The sequence below is a fragment of the Corythoichthys intestinalis genome, chromosome 6 (assembly GCF_030265065.1).
Source record: "Corythoichthys intestinalis isolate RoL2023-P3 chromosome 6, ASM3026506v1, whole genome shotgun sequence".
NCBI lineage: Eukaryota > Metazoa > Chordata > Actinopteri > Syngnathiformes > Syngnathidae > Corythoichthys > Corythoichthys intestinalis.
The window spans coordinates 35,532,467-35,559,285 of NC_080400.1; the positions used below are offsets into that span (position 1 = coordinate 35,532,467).

The 26,819-nt window shown below is 38.9% G+C and overlaps 1 protein-coding gene across 1 annotated transcript; it reads right to left on the minus strand.

Annotated features, from left to right (window-relative positions):
- Nucleotides 1-1,333: 1,333 nt before the first annotated feature.
- On the minus strand, nucleotides 1,334-26,782 carry LOC130917266 (mitochondrial intermediate peptidase-like). Its single transcript, XM_057838505.1, has 20 exons — nucleotides 24,716-26,782; nucleotides 24,377-24,623; nucleotides 23,867-24,040; nucleotides 22,724-22,812; nucleotides 22,566-22,652; nucleotides 21,878-21,941; nucleotides 21,618-21,800; nucleotides 20,597-20,753; nucleotides 20,312-20,360; nucleotides 19,786-19,846; nucleotides 19,654-19,706; nucleotides 18,260-18,413; nucleotides 18,090-18,167; nucleotides 17,279-17,486; nucleotides 16,836-16,945; nucleotides 16,214-16,288; nucleotides 15,855-15,971; nucleotides 12,050-12,171; nucleotides 11,900-11,973; nucleotides 1,334-1,562 (listed from the first exon to the last, which is right to left on the minus strand). Exons 2-20 carry the CDS (start codon nucleotides 24,527-24,529, stop codon nucleotides 1,462-1,464), a joined length of 2,109 nt encoding a protein of 702 aa, XP_057694488.1. The 5' UTR covers nucleotides 24,530-24,623; nucleotides 24,716-26,782; the 3' UTR covers nucleotides 1,334-1,461.
- Nucleotides 26,783-26,819: the final 37 nt, after the last annotated feature.

Genomic DNA, 26,819 nt, shown 5'->3' on the forward strand with positions numbered 1-26,819 from the left:
CAGCCGAAGCGTTGAGGGGGTCCGGTTTGGTGACCTCAGCACTGACTCTCTGCTTTTTGCAGATGATGTGGTGCTGTTGGCTTCATCAAGCTGTGACCTCCAACTCTCACTGGAGAGGTTCGCAGCTGAGTGTGAAGCGGTTGGGATAAAGATCAGCACCTCAAAATCCGAGACCATGGTCCTCAGTCAGAAAAGGGTGGAGTGCCCTCTCTGGGTCGGGGATGAGACCCTGCCCCAAGTGGAGGAGTTCAAGTATTTTGGGGTCTTGTTCACGCGTGAGGGTAGGAGGGAGCGGGAGATTGACAGGCGGATTGGTGCAGCGTCTGCAGTAATGCAGACGCTGCACCGGTCCATAGTGGTGAAGGAGCTGAGCCGAAAGGCGAAGCTCTCGATTTACCAGTTGATCTACGTTCCTACCCTCACCTATGGGTATGAGCTGTGGATCGTGACCGAAAGAACAAGATCTCAGATACAAGCCGCCGAAATTAGTTTCCTCCGCATAGGAGAGGTGTTCTGGGCATGTCCCACCGGCGGGAGGCCTCGGGGATGACCCAGGTCACGCTGGAGAGACTGTCGGCTGGCCTGGGAACGCTTTGGTATCCTACCGGAGGAGCTGGTTAAAGTGGCAGGGGAGAGGGAAGTCTGGGCTTCTCTGTTAAAGCTGCTTCCCCCACGACCCGACCCCGGAACAAGCGGAAGATGATGGATGGATGGATGGTGTATCTCAAATTAGAATATGTAAAGTTCCTAAGTGCAAAATGGGTTTTCTACAGAGACTACAGTTTTATTCCATATTCAGAAAGCATGCATGAATGAACGCAATCAACCATAGTAAATGAGCGGTAGAGCACTTCAGAAAAACCTAAAATAAAGTTAGCTGAAAATATACTTTCTCTGCTTGCTGCCACCTTCAGTGACCACTTAGTTTTGCTTGCCTGCAATGTGGAACCATTCAATGCTAATAGGTGACTGGTGACAGGACAGGAAGTAGCTGCAATACCACCTTAGCTGCTAACAACCATATGAAAGTGTAAATGCCAGCTACTTGGAAGCCTAGCACAAGCTCACATGTCGGTACGGCTTTAGCGTGACCTAGCATCAGGCGCTAATATCACTGGCCGGCGGCTAAAGGGATCAAGGTGTCTTGGGGATTTCAAACTCTTTCTATCTGAAGTAGGGGTAGGGGAACCAAATACAACAAGAGCATTTAGTCAGCCCTTTTCCTGATATCTCAAAAGATTGTCTTCCTATAGAAAAATATAGATCAAACAAACAGTTGTAAAAGTATGAATACCTTTGCCACCTCTACTTTTCATAGGATAGGGAAAAGATGAAAAAGTTCCAACATAAAAAGTTCTTTAATAATTGAAGGTTAGTTAAAAAGGCCTAAAGTATCCCCACATGTGGTATGCATTTCATACAATTTCTTCTTCAAGCCCAAAAAAAAAAAAAAAAAACCTTTCAACTCTCAGAGTCCATGATGAATGTTTCAAAGTTTGGCTGTAGCTCTGACACCAGTGCCTCCACAAAGTCCTCTATGGTGGGTCGCCTATGAAGCATACCTGTACCAAGAACAAACACACCCAAGAGTGTTTAGGATTAGACAATGAGTCAAGTTATTTCATTTGTAATAATAAGTTTTAAAGTCTTAACAGTTCTTGATTCACATTATATGGACAGAGAAATCTATGATGAATATGTAACAGTGATAGGAAAGGAAAACTGTGCATTGTGGTGGGGAGCCACACTTTTTCACCTATTAGGCATACTTTCTTTAGTTGCCAGCCATTTACCATAATTTTTGGACAATAAGCCACTACTTTTGCCCCCTCATTTTGAACCCTGCGGTTTATATTGCAGTGCAGCTTATTTGTTGATTTATTTGGGTGAATAGATAACATTTTATTTGACAGCAGTGTCATAAGACTGTCATAAGACAGTCATAATTATGACATGACACTGTCATGGGCATTAATGAATGCTTATGACAGATGTCATTAAGTGTCATCCTGCAAATTTTGTCACATCCATTCGAAAGTGAGATAATTTGCCGGATGAAACTAAATGACATCCGTCATAAGCATTAATTAATGATAATGTCATGTCATAATTATGACGGTCTTATGACAGTCTCATGATGCTGCTGTCAAATAAAGTGTTACCGGTTAATATCTTTTGGTGTAAATTAGGGCTGTCAAAATTAGCGCGTTAACAGGCGGTAATTAATTTTTTAAATGAATCACGTTAAAATATTTGACGCAATTAACGCACAAATGCCCTGCTCAAACAGATTAAAATGACAGCACAGTGAAATGTGTACTTGTTGTGTTTTTCGGAGTTTTGTCGTCCTCTGCTGGCGCTTGGGTGCGACTGATTTTATAGGCTTCAGCACCCATGAGCATTGTGTAAGTAATTATTGACATCAACAATGGCGGGCTATTAGTTTATTTTTTGATAGAAAATTTTACAAATTTTATTAAAACGAAAAGATTAAGAGGGGTTTTAAAATAAAATTTCTATAACTTGTACTAACATTTATCTTTTAAGAACTACAAGTCTTTCTATCCATGGATCGCTTTAACAATGTTAATAATGGTAATGCCATCTTGTTGTGATTTACTGTTATAATAAACAAATACAGTACTTATGTACCGTGTGTTGAATGTATATATCCATCTTGTGTCTTACCTTTCCACTCCAACAACAATTTACAGAAAAATATGGCATATTTTATAGATGGTTTGAATTGCGATTAATTACGATTAATTAATTTTTAAGCTGTTATTAACTCGATTCAAAATTTTAATCGTTTGACACCCCTAGTGTAAATAAATATCTCAATACAGTGAGAACAGATGCAGCTTATAGTCGGGTGCGGCTTATCTATGAACAAATGTCGTTTTCGTGTGAAATTTGGTGGGTGGGGGCTTATACACAGGTGCGCCTTATAGTCTGAAAATTACGGTAGATGGGATACAAGGTTACGTTATTAGAGTAGATTTACTGTCCCATGCATGCTGTGCACTGACCACTTTACAACAAAATGCATTTTTATTGTAGCGTCATCCAATAAAGATTTTTGTTTGTTTGTTTTTAGTGAAGTATACAGTCCTCATCAGTTTTAATGTATGCAATTAAAGTGAATTATAGAAAAAAATCTTATATCCAAATATGTTATGTATATATTTGACTAAATATTGAAATTACAGCTACAATATTCCTTTTGACTTTTTTTTTTTTTTTTTGGTAGATTGCTTCAGCTACCCCAAAAAGACTGCCTGCATTCTTTTGTTAACGTGGACTAAAGGATTTAAGGTATATCGACAGGTTGATTTTTGTTCTAATCCTTAAAAAAATACACATGTAACAATATTACCAGTTTGCTCTTAGTGCGCACCCCACCATTCTTTGACGTTATAACACACTGACACGCTTCAGGCGATAAGGTGAGCGTGTAGGTGTTTAGATTAGCCTCAGAAGTCAAAGGGAAAAAAGTTAGTTGGCTTGCCTATAAAAAAAAAAATCCTTCTTCCAGAACAAAAAGTGTAGTAAAACAAATGAACTCAAACACATGCCCTTTATGAGACAGTTGACAGTTGTTATTATACTATAGAGTAAACCAGTGCGGTGTGTGTTTTGTACATTTGTAAGACAGGTCATGCGTGGAACACTCCCATTGCTGGCTTTAAACTTCAGTAGGACATTCACTTTGAAGTTGCTTCATTTTCCCCTGCGGATATGCCAATGTAAATAGAGGCTCTAACTGCACCACCTCCCTGGCTGGGTTTCCTGCATGGGCCACACACGCGCGCACACACACATCCATGTCTACACAAGCACGCATGACTGGAAATGCAAAAATGTTCACAGGGTGAACCATCCAGACACACACCATGCTTATGCTCACGGGTTATCACAAACTGAAATGGCGCTTGTCTCCTATTACTGAGCCGCCGTCCTGCCCTGCCCTCTGGCTACAAGATGATACACAACGTCTGGATCCCTGACATGTTGAGATCGCACGAGTCCAGCTCCCAGAGGAACATTCACCACCGCCCAAGGCAGCCACATGAAAGGATCAATTCCTTTATAATTGACATTGCTCCGTATCAATTGCTGCCAGTGATCTCCTTAGAAAATGAAGACCCAACTGATCTACCAAGGGTTGTTGTTTCAATTGGTGTTTTCCATAGATCTATCCAGTCCGCTAAAGAGTTTGTCCTCATTATGTTTACAGCTGAGGGGAGTCAAACTGATTGCTGTTATTGTGGGTTTTCAAATACTCTCGTCATTTTGAATCCGATGCCTGAAACTAAAAATGTCCATAACTTCTGATACAGATTTTACTTCCGATACGATTTTTTCAAGCTGTGTTTTGCTGGTACAGATCCGACGATGATCCAATGCCTATATTTTTAGACAAGAAAAAATAGTGCAATCAAAAAAATGAAACCAGTAAATGATAAGTCATTTGTTTTGTATTACAGTGGTACCTCCTCGAGGACTGCCATTTAGACATATGCCACAATGCCCTTTTTACTATCTTAACAGCAGCCAAAAAGAGCGGCAATAATGAAAACACACATGAATACTGGATTGGATCTGATCTTGGGAAATGTGCCGAATAAAAACGGTCCGATACTCCAAAAGTAGCCGTATCGGTCGCCGATACTGATAACGCATATCAGATCGGGACAACACTTCCTGAAACACATTCCAAAAAAGCTGAGGTGCAACCAAAGACTTGGAATGTTGAGTAATTAAACAATAAAAACCCTTTCACCCGTTTGGAAATGTCAAAAGGTGAACAGATTATATGGTAACAGGTGGGTGTCATGATAGGGTGTACAAAAGGAGCATCACCAAAAGAGGTTAACCACTTTGTGAACAACTGTGTGAGCAAAAAAAAAGAAAAATACCCGTTTCATACAATTGCAAAGAATTGATTAATTTCATCATCATCTCCAATGTCATTAAAATATTCAGAGAATCTGGAGAAAAAAACAAACAAAGAACCAATATTGAATGGTCTGACCTATTGGTCTGTGCATAAAAAAAAAACACACCTCAAACAATTTCGTATTGGCAATGTCTAGCACATTACGAAGTGGAAAATATGACAACAAAAGTTCCGGACAAGTTTTATAATCGAGCAAAAATGGGAGGAATTCAACCAAAAGTGCATCCTCAATTTCTAGACGTTTATTCATTGTGGTTAAAAGAAAAAGTGAAGCAACAGGAGTAAACATGCCTAATTCGCAGCTTTTCAGGAACGCGCTCCAGGCATCAAATTTAAAATGAGTAAATATTTGCCAAATAATAAAATCAGGAAAGTTTCTAATAAGTTTTCTTTGTCGTCTACTCAATTAAATATAAGTTGAAAATGTTTTAATAAGTCTTTTTATTATGGCAAGGGCCGGGGGTGACTATATTATTATTAGCACATAATATATATTAACATTTAGCACTTATTTTGACAATGTGTAGACCATTGAAACACATACTGTAACTAAAACATTTTATGTTAATTTTTCTTACTGTCACAATGTTGTCGTATGCCACAGTGTGCCATACTGAATTGTGGGAGTAAAACATTAAACTGAACCAGTCCAACACCACTTCCTAGTCCAACCTTTCTCAGCCCAGATCTCTGGGAGTGTTTGAGGGAAAATGCCAACATAACCTCAGAGCCATAACAACACTCAGGAGGATCTGATTGGATTGCTAGGGGGAGCAAATGGGTGTGTGAGAAGACAAAACAACAGTACAATGAGCTCAATGTAAAATAATGTTGAGCAATATAATGCTTTTAAGGTAGAAATTGACCACATATAACCTGCTTCAAGCCTATGCACGCAGGCAAGCGCACCCACACAGAATGTTTTGAACTACATCTGTGAGATGCAAATCTCAAAATTCCTTTTGCTGCTCAGCAAAGCTAAAGAACCAAAATGACTCCTTCTCATTGTGTCCAGGGGATGTTTTGAATGAAAAAGCATCATTCCAGTTTTACGAGCGGTTAGTAGGAGATTTACAGTGTATCACAAAAGTGAGTACACACCTCGCATTTCTGCAAATTATAAAGTATATCTTTTCATGGGACAACACTGACAAAATGAGACTTTGACACAATGAAAAGTAGTCTGTGTGCAGCTTCAGCAAAATCCAAGTCAATACCTAAACCATGGAAACGGGCATTATTAAGTGGAGAAAATATAGCAGTCACATTCCATCAGAAATGGCAGCATGTGGGGTGGTGTGGCTCAGTGGTAGAGTAGTTGTCCCCCAACCCAGAGGTTGTGGATTCAAATCTCCGCCCTGATGAGCTCGTCTAAGTGTCCTTGAGCAAGAAACTGAACCCCACGTTGCTCCTGGTGCTGCGTCACCAGTAGGTGGATGGCGAGATAGTGTAAAGCGCCTTGAAAGGTGGAAAAGTGCTATATAAGTATAACACCATTTACTATTCAAACAAAAATTTCACTTTTTGGCCACAGGGAAAATACATTACATACCTGTAAATAAACTTTAAAAACTTAGCGGTCAGTGTTCTAGGGATGTCCCGATTTGTTCACGTGATCAGAAATCGGGCCGATCAGGCCATTTTTCACTGGATCAGAATCGTGTGAAAAGGATCAGGTTTTTAATTTATGCCTTATATAATTTTTTTTTTCTAAAACTGTTGTGCTGGCTAGAGTTGCCATGGTTTAGAGTCAATTAACATTTTACAGTCCGTTACTGCCACCTTGTTGTCATAATAATTCACCGCATCCACCGTGTGACAGTTTGGAACATGCTCATTCACTTTTACAGTACACAGCCTGTCGGTCGCACTGACGTTGTTGAGTGCATTCTGTTACGTTTCTGCCTTGAAAACTATATGTCTAAGTATTTTACATATTTACCAACCTGTTAATATGCAGTATATCTGTGTTTATGGGGAAAATCTACATGAACGAAATTATTACTGATGTATGGAAGCTAACCTATACTTATAGCTTTTACCTCAAGTGGAGTGCGATGTCTACATGGTATTTGTATACCGGCATGTATTGTGCAGTTGTGTTGAATGAATGCATGTTTATTTGTTACAGTTTCACAAACTTAAACTACTTAATATAAAAACAAGAAAAGACCAAGCCTTGTGTTTTATCGGAGGACATAAAATGTTAGCTGGCTGTTGGGCAGCGGACAAGGAAACGCAGTGTTTTGGCAGTACACATATATATTTTTTTATTTTTAAGAGCTAAAAAATAAAAATAATCCTGTAATAAAATTGAACTGCCATAAGAATCAAACTTATATATGTTTTATTCTCTGTAACAGTCCCGGAAAAAGAGGAAGAGCTCCGAAATACTGTGACATGTTTGGAACTTTTGTTAAAGAAAAAAAATGGTATTTGATCTGGATTCGGTATCAGCAGATTCTCAAAATCAGGTGACTCTGACTTGGGTGCAAAAATATGCGATCAGGACACCCCTACTGTGTTTTAATTTTATTCTACCACAAAATAGGGCATTTAATAGACGTGTAGACTTTTTATATGTAATCTACTCATATGATGATGTTCATCCACTTTCTGCACCCACTAGAGATGTGGACTCAGTCATATGACTTCATGTTAAAAGACTTGCACCAAGACTTGGAATGAACAATGACTTGTGACTTCACTTGGACGGGAGCCCTTGGACTTGAAGAGACTTGCTTTTTCCATGAAAACAAAAAGGTAAATATGTTAATCTTAACGAACATTCTGTCTCTCCCTGGCGCTATGTATGCAGGGTGCGTGCTGTCCACTTGTCAGCCAAAATCCCTCACTTGTAGTCCGCATAAACACATCGAACAGTCCCACAAATCTCCACACGGCTGGTATCGCATCTGATGACACAAAACAAAAGCTGCCAATCCAATTATATTATATATGCATGCCGGTGGCAGAATTGTAGCCAGAGTTATCATTTAGCCAATCCAATCATATTACTCATGTATGCCGGTGGCAGAATTGTAGCCAGAGTTATCATTTAGCGTTATTGCTATCAGAAGCGCAATTGAAAAGTAGGACAGAAAAACAAATTTTTCCAACAACTTCACAGCTACTGAGGTGTAAAACGGCAAGGGTCAACCCTGTCTCTTGGGTGAAGGACTGCATCCAGTCACAAGCAAATGTTTTTTTGTTTGACTAATTTTCAAGCAAGAAAAAAAACATGAGCACATCTATTCACTAACATGCCTGTTGTTAGTTTTTTCCCCCACACGTTCCTGTATGAAACAATGTTTTGCACGAGTGCTTTTGTAAAATGATGAAGCAGCTGCTGTAATTTCATTTTAGCCGTTGTTCTTTCTTCCAGTAAAGCCCTGAAGCTTCGAATCATTGTTGATACCAAAAACATTGAAAGCCTAAGTGCTTTACAAGGTGTCATTCTTAAAACTAAAAGAGTAGGACTTGCAAATTGACTTGAGACCTATCAGTCTTGACTTTCTGGCACTCACTGGTCAAGGCTATGGGAGAAGTCCAAGGGCATGAAAGGCTCTCTCTGTAGCCACAATAAAAGGTCAGTTTAACCAGTTGATCACCCATTTTTTCCTTTTTAGCCCCCTCCTACGCTGTCTCCTTGCCTCTCAGTTGGTTTGAATTTCAACACTGTACCTGGTGGAAAAAAGCCAGCAGGCAGGACAGGGAACTGCGTACTCATGCTGAGGCTCGATGAGCCGGTCCTCTTCAATGGCACTCCCTCTCTGACGCTTTGCTAAAGGGAAAGTTAGGGAACTCGACTTACAGGCCCTTTTGTATGAAAGGATAATGTTGATCTGGATTGGGTCTCCTTTTCAGTCTCCAGTGACCTTTGTGTTTTCCTCAGTTACTTTGTCATTCTCCCATGGTAAACACCTGATACTTGAAATAAAACCGTTGACCTTACTTTGAACAGCAAAATATTTCAATACAAAAGATGACAATTGAGGGTGAGGATTCCGTTGGATAGGATAAAAGAAATGAATGACTCATAACTTCCAATAACTCACTGCAAACGTTGAACTACCCACAAAATAAAACAAAACAAAACAAGAACAACAAAAACTACTGGGTTTGATGACTTTGATGAAATTTCCTTCCAGGACCAAGGCTTGTCTCTTAAAAATCTCATGATCACTAGTGTTGGCAGCTGAGACATTTACAGAGGTTGTGGGTATGTTTTGGCATGCTGTGCTCTGTATTTAGCAGTTTAACACACATTGCAAGCTTAGATTACAGGAAATTTGAAAGTGTAATTTAGTGTCAATTTACTATGATAAAGTCCATGAAAATGAAGCAGTCATAACCATCAGTGCTAACTTCCAAAAATAAGTTAAATCCAGTGCTGCTCAGTTTGATAATTTAATCTCTTTTTTTTTTTTTTAAGGAAAAGAATTGTACATTTGTTGCTTTGTTTATGGATTCAGCTATGCAATAACGTTTACCCTGCAGCATCGTGGTGTGTCATGGACTGAGATAATGCAACGTGCAATAACAACTGCCATTTTCTAAAATGTGTTCTGCCGCATGATTTACTACTTTAAAGTGCTTGTGACACGAAAAAGCATGTTTATTTCATAATACACGCGGTATTTTATGCTCCTGAATGATATGGACCGCTTGGATGTGTGTGGAAGCGATCGCTATATTTATTTAGTTTTTTGAATCCCGCGCCAGGAAAATGAGTGACTTCCGGCTTCGGTCTCGCATTGAGGAGGAGGGCGCTGTGACGTGTACGGTAGAAGACGTCCTCTTCACGCTACAGTGTACTGTTGCGTATGAGGACGAAGGATTCAGCTCATTTTGCGGATTAATACTTTTATTTTTTGCATCACGCCAGCCAAACGGCTGCAGAAAAATCATTCTGTATGCGGGAGAGGCGTATGCGCCTTTTTGGAGTTTCAAAAGGTTCCCATTCACCGTGGATATTTACTGTGGGACCATTGGACTTACAAGGAAGTGAGTAAACATCTTGTTTTGTATTATGTCAAATACGAATACAGTGATTACAAAGTAAACACTATAAAATTCCTTTAAATAAAGGACTACTTACGTTTGATCATTGATAGGCATGTAAAAAGCTATCCTCACGCTCATTAGCAGTTAGCTGTTAGCACGTTAGCTACACAACAATTCCAGCCACCCTCCTCCAGGGAACGAATTGTAAATTGCTCTCCGCCGGGCGGTTTGCCGATCCGCAAAGAAACTCGACAACCGGGTCGTCATGTCAAATAATCCAGGCTAGTTATGTGTGATTTTCCACTTCGAAGACTTTGAAACATCCTTCGGTTCGGGTTAGCATGTCGGCTAGCTGTCACTCCTTCTGGTCTGTTTACATTCTCCGAAGCCGGGGAAGGGAAATGACATATGTCCGATTTTGGTGTCATAAAATATCGTTCGGCAGGTGTGACAGTAAAGGTAAAGTCGACTGTTTTGACCATTATGGAGTAATTTTGCCATGTCGTCTTGAATAAATGGATTTTTATTATTTTATATTCCATTTAGCACAAGTTATTTGTCATGACCATGCCAGTTATTTAGCAATTGGGGAAAGTACTTGGGTAAAAAGAATATCCTGTAAAAATATTGAAGTAAAGAGACAGAAACAATGACATTTTGCCGCTCTCTTCGTCGCGTTTTCCTCATTGTGAATAGTTCCCCCTCGACGGGCTGACTGGTCCTTCTCAAGCCATTTATATAGCTATTGGGGAAAAATACTTGGATAAAAAGAATATCCTGTAAAAATATAGAAGTAAAGAGACAGAAACAATGACATTTTGCCGCTCTCATCGTCGCGTTTTCCTCATTGTGAATAGTTCCCCCTCGACGGGCTGACTGGTCCTTCTCAAGCCATTTATATAGCTATTGGGGAAAATACTTGGATAAAAAGAATATCCTGTAAAAATATTGGGAGTAGAGAGACTGAAACAATGACATTTTGCAGCTCTCTTCGTCTCGTTTTCCTCGTTCTGAACAATTCCCCCTCAATGGGCTGAATAGTAAAACCGATGAGCCTAGTCTACCGCTGACGTCATCCACCTGTTGGGGACGCTAAAGCCCTATAATTGTAGGCGTGGCTAACCGGCAGATTAAAAGACTAATTTCTCGTCATCTGCGCTTTGCTAAATTGTTGTATATGGTCGAATCGTCTCAAAATATGATTCTAATTCACATAATAATGCCATTTAAGACTTTTTTTCTGGTGTCGTATGCTCTTTAAATATATAGTAATTTATTTTATATACAAACAAATTTTAACTAAATTTGGATACAACCTAGATAGAAGAATACATTATTTACGTGTTTACATTTGTTCTACAGAAAGCCATTGCCAACTAATGACCAGGGATGGACATTTAAGCACATTTGTTTTTTTTTTGTTCTGCTTCATGTCAGTATAAAAGGCTCATTCCCTGCGTCCTCTCGTAAAGGCATGTCAGGACAGGACACTCAAAAAGACGTGAGTAGGGAGTTAAGAGCGGGAGCATCAACAGATGCTTGGGAGTCATACTTTAAAATTTTCCTAAAGGGTCTCCTCTGCCCTCTTTCAACACTGCTCCCACCTGTTTGCAGCTGTAGCCAGGTCAGCTCCTTGCCTCTGAAATGGCAGCCAAATCCTCATCCCATTGTTGTTATTACCTTTGCTGCTGATCTAATATTTTTGAGGGGGATTGGGTGCAGAAGTATTGCTAAACTAAACCAACAAAAAGTATTCTGTGGGTGGATGCCCAAAGCCTAGTGCATTATTAGTTTTCTTAACTACTAGATGGAAAATGGAATCTATGGCTGTCCTTAAATGTACTTCTTGAACACTGAGTAACCATGTTTAATTTCATTGAGAAAGTGGCACTCTAATTTAGCGGATATAGTGTGAGTGCGTGTGCGCGTTACCTTCTACCATCAACATGGGCTCTTTAGCTCCTCCATGGGCTAGCATCTCTCGGCGGTAACGCTCACCCATGTCCCTGACAAACATATGAGCAGTAATGGGGCTTTAGTCATTGTTGGAGTGAAATTTTAATGCAAAAACTGTTAACTCACCGATTTAAAGGATCCTGGAAGAAGCACTGCTTCCACACCATGGAGGCCACCGCTCGGGACATGAGGTAAGAATAGTATTTGGCTCCATAACCAATAAGATGGCTAAATCTCAGCTGCCACGCCTGTGAATTCACATAACATCTAATTAAATAACATGTTGATGAGATGCTAAGCAATTGTGGGAGAAACACAGCTGAAATGACAAACCACTACATCAAGATCAAGACAAAATGAAAACTGTTTCCATGGTCTTTATTGCCGTCATTATATCGTTAACTTTTCCCTCCAACAAACTTCTGACATTAAAACACAAGTAAGGTGCTCCTTTTCAAAGGACAAATCATGGAAATTCCGAACAGAAGTGTATTCTGTGTTCAGTTGCCTGGGGGCCCTTTTAAGTTATTTTGACATTTTTGCATCACCTCGATTAATAGGGTATATTCATTCATTCATTTTCCATGCCGCTTATTCCTCACGATGTATTATTTTAAAATACAAACAATGGAAAGCAACAACTTTAAATTATAATTAGAATGTGTAAAAACAAAAGGTCGTGCATTAAATTCCTTCCTACATGAGATGAAGCAGTCTAAATCACGCAAATTGAAATAACTCGCGAAACACAGGAGTTTATAAAACCACCAACAAAATCAGAATTTGAAACGATTTGCTACCTCAGCCAAAATGCAATAGTGCCTTTGGTGATTATGGCTAGAAGTCTGGTTTCATATCTAAATCACAAGTCAAAAAGAATTAAAAAATGTTTTTATTTCAATACATTAATTTTTATGTGTAAGCATGCTACTGATGTTTTTTTGTGTGTGGTTTTTAGTGTTGCACCGATACCATTTTTTGGGCCCGATACCGATACAGATACCTGGCTGTGCAGTGTCTGCCGATACCGATACCATTCCGATACCACTCTATTTGCAAAAAAAAAATATATATATGTACGTATAAGGTATGCAACGATACAGTTAAGTCACGGTTCAGTACGATTTTCAATACAATTCAATACATTTAATGCTCTGAAATAGAAAATAAAACTGTTATTATTATTATTATTATTTTATTTTTTTATTTGCTAACAAGCAAAAATAACAGTGCCATCATATAAACAAGCATTTTAGTGCATAATATTTATGTGCTTACTTCTTACTGAGCTGAAGAAATTTTGTATATAAGTGCTGAGAACAATCTTTACTGTTTGTAAAGTGGGGCACACTGTTGATTGCTGCAGCTCTCTTAGCAGCTATATTTACCATATAAGCAAAACATCCTATTTGTGGTCCGAGTCCATCTGTAACATGTACTGAATTAACAGTATTTGCAGCATTATCTATAGTCACTGGTATGGATTGATTCGGCCTGCTTAACTTCCATTCAGTCATGCCATGGCGGTTTCTAATTCATCAATGTAGTACTGGACTGTCTCAGAAAATTAGAATACACAATATTCTAATTTTTTGAGACAGTCCTGTGTATATATACAGGACTGTCTCAGGAAATTAGAATACACAATATTCTAATTTCCTGAGACAGTCAGGAATATATATACATATATATATTGTGTATTCTAATTTCCTGAGACAGTCCTGTATATATACACAGGACTGTCTCAAAAAATTAGAATATTGTGTATTCTAATTTTCTGAGACAGTCCAGTATATGGACTACGCGTTGCTCTGGGCTCATGCAGCTAATGGCATGGGACCTAATGCAGCACATCTAGGTTTCTATTTGATGATATCTAGTGTGTGCGCGCGAGAGTTGGCATGGGATCTAACATAGGACATCTAAGTTGCTATTTGATGATATCTAGTGTGCACGCTGCGCCGCTAGTGTTTTCTGGCCACAGAAGTCACTTCTGCTCATTACTGCACAACACCAGCATATGACATTCGACTTTCATAAACAGAAGGAGTTTGAAGTACGGCGCTCTTAATTTGCCACTCATTGTTCATCATGAAACCATGAGTTTGCTTAGTCTCCCACGGTCTTAATCTTTCTGATCCCATCGGCGTTACAAACACAGGCGTTAGCTTACGCATGCTAATCGTTTGTGAATGCCATGTTAGATGAGCAGCTTATTATCGCGGACATGCGTTGTAGTTTACATCCTTAACATTGAAGACGACGGTGTTAATTTCGTTTGGTAATTACGGGATAAAGACATACAAGTGTCATGCATCGGGATTTGGGAAGTTAGCTCACGTGGGGAGGACAGTACATTTGCGTCCAAGTGATGCCAGTAGATGGTATCGGCGCCCTAAATGTTGGTACTTGTTGATACCGATACCACCAATTCGGGCCGGATTGGCGCCCCTGCCGATACTGGTATCGGTATCGGTGCAACTTTAGTGGGTTTTTTTAAGGAATATTGAACTCGCCTAAACCAAAATGAAAAATCTGAGGTTGAAAACATGTACATAAGAAAAATATGTGAGCTCATGAGGAAAATTGATGTTGAGGTTTGAATTAAGAATGAAACACAGAGGGAGGTGGTACGATATTCTCCCTAATTTCTATCCTACCCCATTCAGTGTTGAAGCAGCTGAACATGAGAGGTAAAGAAATAAATTCACGAGGGATTGGATGTTCTAAAACCTGCTTTCACTTTCTTTGCACACATCCAGTGATGAGTTTGTACTTGAGGCAGTGGTGAGAGCAAATACATTACTGTACTTTCTTCCCTTTCAATACCTAATTGATATGTAAGAGTAGGGACTCGAGAGCTATACGCAAAACTATCGTGTTCATGACTGGGGTTGGACAATGACACACAAGCAGCAAATACCGATTCAGTTTAATTCAGTGATAGGTTCAGGTAGGCTTCACATCCCACCAGGAGCTGACAATATTGTAAAACTAGCCCTCGCTACCTGACCTCATCCTGCAGAAGAATGAGAGACAAAAGTGCTGAGAATGGCACATTAAAACAACTAACTTCAGGAAATTTTCCATCCAAACACCCTTATACTTAACAATATTTGCCTAAAAAAAAGTGGACATTTTTTTCTCCCTAGATTACATTGATAGTGCTCTACCTTTTTGCAATCCAAAGACTCCACTGATCTCATCCATAGGAGTGAGGCACAGCAATTATTCAGACCAGCTGAAACTGGGAAAACAATTCTTTTGCAGTTGGCTGAGGAAAAAGTCTGCTAGAGCTTTCAGTGCAGGTTGAAAAGAGGGAAACACATTACAATAAAAAAAAAAAAAAAATACTATGTGGGGAAGCTGCTGAAAAAGAAGCGAGGGACAAGCTGGAGAGTGGGTGAAGAAATTCTAACCAGGCACCGAAATACTGCAAAGCTAGTGCCACACTTAAATCTGTTTTCACGATGCACAAAATTATAGCCCAACCAAATAATGAATGAAGGCCATTCATTGTCCCCATAATATATTTCCCTAGAGAGAGCTTTTTTCAAAGATATTCTATGTGGTTTTACCAGGGGGAAAAAAAGAAGAAGAAATTTTATATATTAAACTGTGCTAGGGCCATATAAGAATACATCAAAAGGCTGCACAATGACTCCTTAGTACAGTTTGTTTCACTACAATGTAGCACAACTAAACAATCCGGACGAAAGCATCAGGACACCTGACGAATTAACAGTGACAAGGAGTGTTTCTGATCGAGTTCTCCCACATAATTATATATTTTGAGTAAGGTAAGTAATTAAGATTCTAGATTAAAGGACAAAATTTCCTGTGGGAGGTTAATTAATTGATTGATTGCTTGAACAGCTCGAAAAAAAAAAAGCATTGGCACCAAATAGCATAGTGAAAAATGGAACCGTACTGTATTAGGTGTATAAGGCAAGCCGTAGAACCTTTGCTGCATCTCCTGCAGGATTTCAGTGGTAGTGTGATTTTGGGGTTTGCCATGGTAAATCTGGTCCAACGCTGCATAGAAAATCTGCCCAGAGACAATGAGTTTACTTGATTAATAGTAAACCAAGAAATAAAATACTGCAGTAGAGCAGAGTGTTTGTTAACAATATATGTAACAAATTACTGTGCTGAAGAGAATGCAAATAAATAAATACAATTAAATAAGGTTTAAAGTGACAATAATTACATTAAAAGGTGGATTTGCCTGACTCAAATAACCAGAGTACATGTTGACTCGTAATAGCGAGTTTACATGTTTGGGAGTACCTGAAGTTGGGTGTCTGCAGCACCGCACACCTTCTTGGATTCACATAGGCGGGTCACCATGCTCTCTGGCAGAGGCTGGTGAGATATTGAAATATAGTACAACATTTATCGAAACGTCTTGATTACAGGTGGTAATATGAACGCTATGCAGTAGGAATTTGGCCAAAGGTAGAGCTTTTCATTGAAACTGCCTATTGCAATATACTGTAATGTCATTCAAAATTTAAAACACGTACATATTTGTTTGTGTGTGTGTGTGTGTGTGGGGGGGGCATGTGATCGGCTCAGGACATCCATTGTTTTGACTGTTTATTTTGCATTTAATTTCAGCAATTATTCAATTTCAAGCTATACGTTTTATTTTTTGTATGGAAGATAGGTGTTTTATAGTCTTTCAATCTCAGCTTGTTTATATTTATGTTTAAAATGCAAAGTAGTGTTTTGCAGAGAAGTAACATTTCATTTAAAATTTCACATTGCATTCACATACTTTACATTGCTTTGAAGTCAAAGGATTTCTTCATCTCCCCCCCCCTTGTACTTAAGCACAATGAAACATATGGTAGAACTATCGACTATTTTTGTAGTTAAAACTTGCATTGTGCACTTGGTTAAAGTGTACCTGTCCAGTTTCATAATGACGTGCAAACTGGCTGACGACTCGATAGTCGGAGGCAAAGTACTCCATAAGAATAGAGGGAACTTCTGCAAAATCTGTTGCACACCTAGTTCCTAGATGATCGAAAAACACAGTATGGGGAGGAAAGAAAACAATAGAGCACAAAAACGTCATTCATTACATAATAATACAAGACCAAACCTGTAACTAAAATGGTGCCTTTAAAAGTGTGTTTATTATTGCAGTCACAGACCAATATTTGAAAACACATGAAATGTTGTGTCCTGTAATGCAAACTACTGTAACAATAAAATAACTTAAATTGACATTTCTTCGTGTCTTTCCTACAACTTTTGTCTTTGGTTCACCCATGCAAGTATTTCTAATTACAGTATTTACCTATACGTAGTATGAATTCTTTAAGTAATCACACCCGCTGAGCTCACCAGTAACATGCTGGTAACGAGTGCGTCCCAGCATTGAATGCATGGCGTGGCCCATCTCATGGAAGAGATTCTCCATCATTCCAGGGGAAAGCAAGGTAGGTGCACTTCTGGTGGGGTGGGGCAGGCTCAGCATCAAAACCACAACAGGTAGCTGATATGTACCAGTTTCCTGGCACCACCGACCACCACGGATGGTGAAGTGACAGTCCTGTGTGCGGAAAAGAATGAAGGCAGCAATGCTTCTTGTTTTGTTACCTTTTGCTCCCCCAAACAGCCAGGATTCATTATGTGACAAATCCAAATCAAACTCCAAGATAAAACAACAACATCCTAGATTAGCACTAGTGAACCCCCCCCCCCCAAATGTTGAACTGCTAACAAAATAGGTAAATAAAATAATAATTGTTTATTCATTTGTCTGACAACATTGTGACAAGCTACAATTTATGTAATTTCCAGCAGGTACTCAGAAAAAACAAGGCGTTGGTTTATAATAAATGGCTACAAAACAAAGACGAATAAAGAAGCTGATCTCTGTTCAAAAGCAAGTGACATCCACACATCACTCGGAAAATCACAAAAACATGGTAAAGCAGCACAGTGCAAGCATTAAAAAAATCCTCATTGAAACTGCTTGTCCATTTGTTGGTTAACTACTTCATTGAAGACATTATTGTTTTTATCATTATTGTTTTGATAATTAAAGACATAACTATACAATTGCAAACTGGTGGGAGGAGGGGAGGTTTCAATATGATGGAGGTGATGACAGTAAAGAGGACACAAAAAGACTGAGGGTGTGTATGCTTACCTGATGAGGTTTGTCTTGCCGTTGGAAAAAGTCACAGTAGATATATCCAAGTAACCCCTCTGTTTCATGAACCACAGCCTGGAAATTTAAAATATGACAAAAATACACCTGTGGTAAGTTTATTAACATCAGGCAACAACTTGTCATTACCACTCGGAAAACTGCATTACCAATTTGCGCACGTCATCACTCCACACCTCCCCAGCACTCGGGTGCTCAGGCATGAGGGAAACACCATAAAGCCGAGAGAAGAGGATATTCAAACCTTCCATGCAGGCCCCGAGAGAAAAGTAGGGACTGTACAGACTGGGTTCAATGTTGTACCTGTACCATTACCAAAAACAAAAGAAGCAAGACACAAATCCAAGATGACTGTCTTGTTAAATTTGGAATCGGCTCATTGAACCACACAGAAATACATTTCGTACATTTTCTTTTTTTTTTCCCCCCGAGTCTGTTGAAATTTTGAAGGCCTGTTAACAACTGTCTTCACGGTTTAAAATTCACAATACATTTCTGTCACTCCAAAGTATTTATTTAAATGCTGAATGTCATTAGAAAAGCAGCATCTATCTATGTACGATATGTTATCCCCTAGGCTGGAGCTCTAAATTACAACAATATAATCCTACTTTCCTTTACTTTCCTCCTTCCTCGGTCATACTGGCAACCAAAATCCGATTTTCAGACAATCTAGATTGGAACGGACTGGCTCACTTTTAGTCTGAACACTGAACAGCAACAAAGCAGACATCTGATTTTTGCAAGACTGATTAAAACCACATACGCCTGTAGATTATTATCAGATCTGGACAATCTACTCAGATCTACTCAGTCTAAACAGCTCAAATGGTTTGACTGTCCGTGACGTAAATCTATACGGGATGATGTCTTCGTTGCTCCAGCAACCTGTCCGGTGTGTCAATAATGTGGCTCAGTTTGAACAGGCCCAGATTTGATTTGTAAACTTGCTAAAAATAGTGTGAACTGTCAGCCCTAAAAATCAGATTTGAGGAGGAATCCGATTGGAATCAGATATGCCTGCAGTTTGAATGCAGCCTTTATGGCACACACATCTTTTCTTTTGTGGTAAATAAAAGGCAGCTCCAGGAAAATACTTGCATACAACAGGGGTGCCCAAGTCCGGCCCTCGAGATCACCTATCCAGCCTCTTAAAGGATCCTATATAACGGAGGGAGACATGGAAAACAACTGGATAGATGATCTCGAGGACCAGACTTGGGCATCCCTGACTTACAACATAATTTAACCTAAATTTTAAATAGCAGATCAACCACAGAGGACAACCAGATTTCCAGTATAAAAGAACGACACTCAAAAGACAGCAACTTCCTGTTCACATCAATCCAAAGTGCATATAAATACAAATAATAGCTGGAATAGGGGAATTTTCAAAAACTTTGGAACACAATAAAATTTATGAGTAAGTACTTCCACAACAATGCAACCCAAACCCGTAAGTCCCAACCATTTTGGAATAAGTAACCTAGAAAAAATGGAATGGAGTGAAAAATGACATGACACGGTATGTTTCCTTGCTCACCTTTCAGCACGCAAAACTCCACTGAGGAAAGGATGATCCCACGGCATAAGCTCCTGTCAAAACAACAAGAGTTCTTGTAGCCATACACTTTAAAATGGGATATAGCAGTAAAAGGAAAAGAAGGTTACGCACAGAATTCCGAGGGTTAAGTTTTTTCTTCATGTTGCTCATCATCTTGAAGTCCTTTTCTGTTCTGTTATATTGAAAGTAATAGAGACCAAATAAAAATCAAAAGCTTGAATAATTAAAGTCTGCCTATGTGATCTGAGGCATTGAGGGTCGGAATACAATTAGATAAACGTCAGCAAACAATTCAGAACTAACAAATCAATACATATTGTATAAATCCCAAGGGAAAACCACTCACAAAGATGAATGTAATTACAATTAATTTCGTGTTCTTGTTGACAGTCATGTATGCAGAGCACATTAATGGGTTCTGGAGGTGCTGGAGCCTTTCCCAAATGACTCTGGGTGGGAGGCGGGTGCACTGGTTCCCAGCCAATTACAGGGTACAAATAAAAACCATTTAAAAGTACAGTACTGAACACTTCAATTAAATTATCAATCTATTATGGGTACCGCTTATCCTAATTGTTAACTATGTAATAACTATGAATTATCTAAACATTTCTATAGCTTCCTTCTCAAACTGTACCTGTCTGACAGCTGGTCTGTTAACAGCTGAAGAAACCTCATCACCGTTTCTGCAATTAGAAAAAAACAGAAACAGTATAACAAAACAATTAAATAATGATCATTTCCAAAACTCAAAATACCTGAGGAACTTGTATGTTTACAGATTACAAAGAATTACAGTACACTTAATCTTTTTACCGGAAGGCTTTTTTCATGCTGTCCCTATTAAAAAGTTAAAGACTCTTCCGGGAGGGATTAACCAATTATTATAACTCCTGTAAACAACACGAGGATATGACTCAACCTGGTGTGGTTGCCATCGTTCCCTTTAATGCTCTGTGGCCATAGGACTCATATCCCACCAGTGTGGCCAACTTGTGTCTGCATCTCAAAAGCTCCTCCAGACACTCCATCAGATCTGCGTTAGGATATAGGTAAATCCTGTAGGCTATTTCACGTACCTACAAGTGTGCAATATTGACAAGAGAAATTATTAAAACAAGTCCTTACATAATATAAATTATATTTCCCCTTGGCACATAATTTGTCTTTGGGCGAAGCAATTACATGACAGACGATCATTAAAGAGTTAAAAAAAAAAAAAAAAAAAAACTCTTGAATGGCATTAAGAATTTAATATAATCATAACATATGATTCATAATAGTGTTTACAGTTTGAATGTATTTTAATATTACATATTAAATGCATACTGTTTTTACTTGGTCGCCATAGTTCCTTGGAGGCAGAACATATTAACTTTCATTGCATGCAATTTAAAATGTATTTGTATAATTATCATAAATGGTTGTGGAAATCTTTCTTCCATTATTTGTACCACATTTCACAAGTGGCCAAGAGCCTATCCAAACAAACTATGGGGCAGGAGGCAGGGTCCACCCTGAACTGGTTGCCAATCAATCGCAGGGCACAATTAGACAAACAACCACGCACATTCAAACCTTTGGACAATTTTGAGTGTTCAACTAACCTAGCATGTACATTTTTGGGATGTTTAAACCATGGTACATGGAGAAAACCCAGGCAAGTAGAGAAGAATGTGCAAACCCCACACAGGAATTCCGTATTCGACTTCATGCATGCCAACCACTCATCCATGATCTAGTGTGCAGCTAGTTCTATTTGACTGAAAATTATTTTATGATTACAAGTGAAATATTTCCATTGTAAAATAGAGACATCACATGCAAAAAAACCCAATGTGTAGTCATTTCGACAAGGCCTGAAGAAATTTCTTGAATGAGTTGTGATGCAAAGACGCCACCTGCTGAAAAATAAGAGTAATGTTCTCCTCATGGGCACGCACCAGATCATCCGGTGAGTCTGCGTGTAATCCCCCAACTTCTAAGAAACTTCCTGAGCTGGCAAAGTGCAATTGAAGATGTTCGGGAATAGCAGATCTTGCGATTCTGTTAGGCATGTGAGAGCCAACCAGGAATTCATTGTTTAAATCCAAAAGCTTTACGTGGAGAGCTACCGCTTCTTTCCTCTACAAAATGGAGAAACGACATGTATGAATATTCTAATGACGAGGTGGATGATTTATCACATGCAGCATTTGCTCACCAGTTTATCATCCAGATGAATCCCGCTGATTTCGAAGTCAAACATGAATAACTCTGCGACTCTCCTGCAAAGACAATAATAGGCATTTAAGACAATATTGATTTCAGATGACATTGGGACATGTACTAATGGCACATTTCAAAAATGGAGAACAAGGACATTGATTGACAGCGAGTTCTTTTTCCATAGGAAATTATTTCAATTCCTATGTACTATTTGAACTAAAATTTGTATTTGAATTGTTCATATTCAAGAGGCAGGGGTGTCCCCAATCCAATCATGTGATCGGAAATCAGGCCGATCGGTCCATTTTTCAGAGGATCAGAATCGGGTGAAAAAGATCGGGTTTTTCTATTTAAAAATAACTAAATGAATAATATTTTTTAATGACTAAAAAGTAACAATTCAGAAATACAATGGCATTGCCAAAGGAAACAAAAATATATAGTTTTACTCCAGAAAATGCCGACGAGGAAGTACAGTAAACAGTACAGTAATGTAACATGTTTGGAACTTTAGTTCAAATGTTTTTAAAAAAAAAAAAAAATTAAAAAGACAAACACCTCCCCCGTATTGGATCGGGACTCTGTATCGGCGGATTCTCAAAATCAGGTGACTCGGACGCAGCATGCAATCAGGACATCCCTATCAAGAGGCACATGATTTGAGAGCTATTGGAATAATGCACCTTGTATCTGGGTCCAACTGAGCCAAAAGGTCTGGGTTGTCCAGCAGTTTTTTTAAACTCTTGCATAGCTTCACATTGGTGTTCAATCTGAAATATAATCAACACGGTTTAACAATAATCCAATTGACTAAAATTCATAGAACGTGTAGAACTCTTACTTCTCGACAACGGTGCCTATATCAATGCAGGTCTTCTCTGCCGCCTCGCGATACTTGGGATCCGGATGTGCCACTTTAACAAAATCCGCCTGGAAATGGGAGCACACTTTTATGTTAAATATAACTCATTCAAATGATGATTATTGCATTCTTCTGGTATTCTGAAGATCGGCAGGAGTAAATGGAACCACTAATTTTGAACACAATAGAACCTGTAGCAGTTCTACAATATGGAATTCATCTAAAATTAAATGACTTAAGTTTCACAAAACGCTCAAAACTGACCTGCCGCCGTCCACGACGACGTGAGAAAATTAGTTCTGTTTATGTGATGCCACCACATAAATGAGAAAACAATTTTTGATTAAATGAGACAATAAAGCAATAAGTAGGATGATCACCAGATATTGCAAATGGAACTTACTACGGAAGTTGATGTTAATAATAAAAGGACAATGGAATATACAGCGCAGACATCTATGACAAAGTCCTATTCCATTGATGCAGTGATGTTATGTAAAGTGTAAACAAAAACACAAAACAGTGTTAAAATATTTTCCACGATTGTATCACACTGATAAATATAAATAATCTAGGAAAACTCATTCACGTTTATTGCTCCGAACATTTAAAAAATTAACTTATTTCAAATTCATCCATATCACTTATAATGAATGAATGGCACTACCACAAATTTACAATTCCCTGACAAGTCAATGAGAGTTGGAGAGGCTACGATGTAAAACAGTCTTTAACAATAGACATCAACCTTAACAGCTCATATTATGATCTGAAATTGATTAATATTCAAGTGATAATTTAATAGGAAATGCGCAAATAAAGAGTACTTTCACAAAAGCGACATTCCTTTCTAAGCCATTTGCACATATTCTTACGAAAAAAATTTTAAAAAATTATTATTTTTTTTTTTAATTATTTCTCTTACTTCAAGAATGGGATGGGAGGGACCTAGTGTGATTATCACCCCCTCCATTTTGTTTGGCGTTAGGCAAAAAAATAAATAAATTCCCAAAAAGGTATAAACATTTAAAATCACATCATTGCCTTTTGTAATTTTGGTTTGAATAACTTTACGGCTATTTCACCGTGTCTGTCTGAGATGATACTTGGTGATAAACTTACCAGGTCTGCCACTTTGCAAAGGCCATCTGAGAGCTGATCAAAAGCTGTGACAGTCTCCACCCCTGGAGTAGAGGAACAGACCTTTTCAACCAGTAGCTGTGTGTTCTTTAGAGCCGTCTGTGTTGCCACCTGAAATCCTGCTGGTGAACTCAGCTCTGGCACACCAAACAAACCCTGAAATCATATATTGCAAGTAAAATTATTCATGTTTCAAGCACTTCACCATCATAATTGATGTACATAATGAAACAGTTAACCATTCCCGCAACTGAGAATTCCTAACCACAGTAGGTCCATATTACCTTATTCTGTACTAGAATTGATTATTCATGACGTTTCCTCACGTTGAATTATAGTGTAGATTTGAACCTGAACGAGTGCATCTCACGGCTTACTCGGTTAGCCACTAATAATAAAATAAACTGAACACTGCCTTACAATTACACATGAAAGAAACACACATTGTCACCTGAAGGATTCAGATAAATGCCAAATAAACACACTACTCACCACACTTTTCTCAAACATTTCCAGTCTGGTGTGGGGTTTGCCATTGAAAGCTGCCCCAACAGGTGACCATTTTGTGACGTTCTTGCGCAAACACGTCCACGGACCTCTATGTTTCAAACAGTAGAGCAAACGTTTACTCGCCAACATGATCATCCTTCCTGATGTTGAACCGTCGTTTACTGATGCTTCTTGGACCGACTGAGACTGACAGAAGGCATGCTAACTTTAGCTTCGTCGTGAACTTGAGCTGTGGAAAAAAATCAGGCGAATTTAGCAGAGTCGCATGACTTATACACTATAACAAAAATGAAAAGACCCAAAAATGTTAAAAATGTCAACCTTTGTCATTTAATCACACGTTGCCGGACTATCGGATCACATTATCAGACGACATTTTGGTCTTGTAGCTTCATATTTGACACTATGTAAATATCTATCACCACGCACCTAAGAAAAACACTTGTAAAGTCATATATTGAGTTGTGACCTATAACAGTCTATCAAGATAATCAATGACGAATCATATTGCATTACAATTTTTTAATGCGAATAGTAACTGTGTCGAAAGTGTGGCTAACGAAAACGTGTTTCGTCATATATATGCGACCAAGCGGCGCTTGATGATTACAGTATCAGACATTCTGTTGCCCCGCCCCCATCTCCTGTCGCTGCTGTTTGATAGCGTTCTCCTACCCATCCTTCGAGAGGTGCATCCTTCTCTGTAATTTCCCCCGTTTTTATATCCTGTCCACCACCAACAGGAACAAACTGATCACAAATATGTCACACTGCATCCAAGATAATTAAACACCCCACACCCAACCTCAAAGATCTGCTCTACAGAGAAGTCACACGCCTTATACTGTCAGTAATCAACGACCCGGGCCATCCTCTCACCTCACATTGCTGCCCTCTGGTCGCAGATACCGGACCCTGAGATGGAGACGGGCTCGCTTTGTCCCATCTGCCATCCCAGCACTCAATGACCTCCCACGATAACCCTATAGGGGTCAGGTGTCTCAGTGTTCTCCTGGTCTATCCTAAATGTTGTCTATTATGAATCGGTGTGGTTTTGTAATAATATTAGTGATGACATACTGTGAAAATAAATTTCCCAACTTTTGTGTTCAATACTACTGGTATCAAATATGCAATTCTAATTTTTGGTAGAGGATAACTGATAGTAACTTTAATTGTCGGTCTTCGTTTTTGGGTTCCTAACAGATGTTTTCACAAACACAAGCAAAATTGCACCGAGTAATGTACATGATAGCTTCCACCGTTTCGAAACTTCCAACGTTCTGATTTTATTATGTTCTTTCTGTACCGTTCACAGAACTATAGTTTGTTGTCCATCTTTTTTTTTTTTTTAAATATATATTGCAATTTGTTGCCATTATTCTGCTGCCGGCTGCTAAGTAAGCAGCAAATTTGCGTTAAGGAACTCCCCGCAATTAAAGTCCAGTTGAGGCAAAAGGGCATATCTACACGTAGCAGGCTCATAGACTTCATAATTGTATTGACAGGTCAATTCGGCCAGCCGTTGCGCAACGCCTTCAAGCAGGGGGCCCATCCCACAATCCGCTTCAGGTATTTGCAGTCGGTCGCAGCGACACATGCAGGGATTTCACGGATTTAGGATAAAAGTTCAAAAGCTGTACCGCATACAAACAGGAAGGATTGTCTCAGGAGTGATTAGTTCGAGGATTCAAGGTCATATTTTTCGTACCATGCATGCATTTTGAAACGTGAAAAAAAAAAAAAAAATCAATGGGAGAAATTAGCCACTACGGCATTGGCATCATAGTTTGCAGTATTTACATAAAATAAATGCTAACTGCCCGTTTTTTTTTGTTTTTTTTTTTGCTTTTAACCTCAAATCGAGACTGTTTTACGTCCATATCTATATAGAATTGAAGGATTTACACATTTATTCACAAGAATTTTCAACGTAAAAAGCTGTGTTTTCACTTGGTCAGCTTTGACGGATCGGCCCATGCCCAATGTCCCATCAATACCATTATGAAGTCTATAGCAGGGTATTTGGCAAAAAGAAATTTTTCTACGGTTTGGCCTATCATCCACACACATAGGCACATTTAAACGAGGGTTCTTAAAACTGTCAAAAGTGAAGATGTGCGAATTCTGCGTTTGTGGTGCCTTCATGTGGACACTGATAACCTAAGATTTAACTTTGTCCCTACGTCACACACGAGACCAGCGTTTATATTTGGTGTAAATTGGACAGGTGCCTTTTTGTTTCCATTTATTTAAAGACTTTCAGTGCTTCAAATTGAAGAAAACATGCGAAGGATGGGGGTATTATAGTCCATTTTTTTTCACGTATTGTAATGAATGTACGTACCTAAAATAAATTAATGCGGCTGGCTGTGGAAGTTTTTTTTTCTTTTTTTTTCTACAAACATGCTGCTTTGGACGTAAT

Coding starts and splice junctions, on each gene's coding strand:
- LOC130917266 (XM_057838505.1), bottom strand. CDS start 24,529: ATGATCATGTTGGCGAGTAAACGTTTGCTCTACTGTTTGAAACATAGA. Junction 16,289..16,835: donor GTCATTATGAAACTGGACAG/GTACACTTTAAC, acceptor ATATCTCACCAG/CCTCTGCCAGAGAGCATGGT. Junction 15,972..16,213: donor CTGCAGACACCCAACTTCAG/GTACTCCCAAAC, acceptor GTCTCTGGGCAG/ATTTTCTATGCAGCGTTGGA.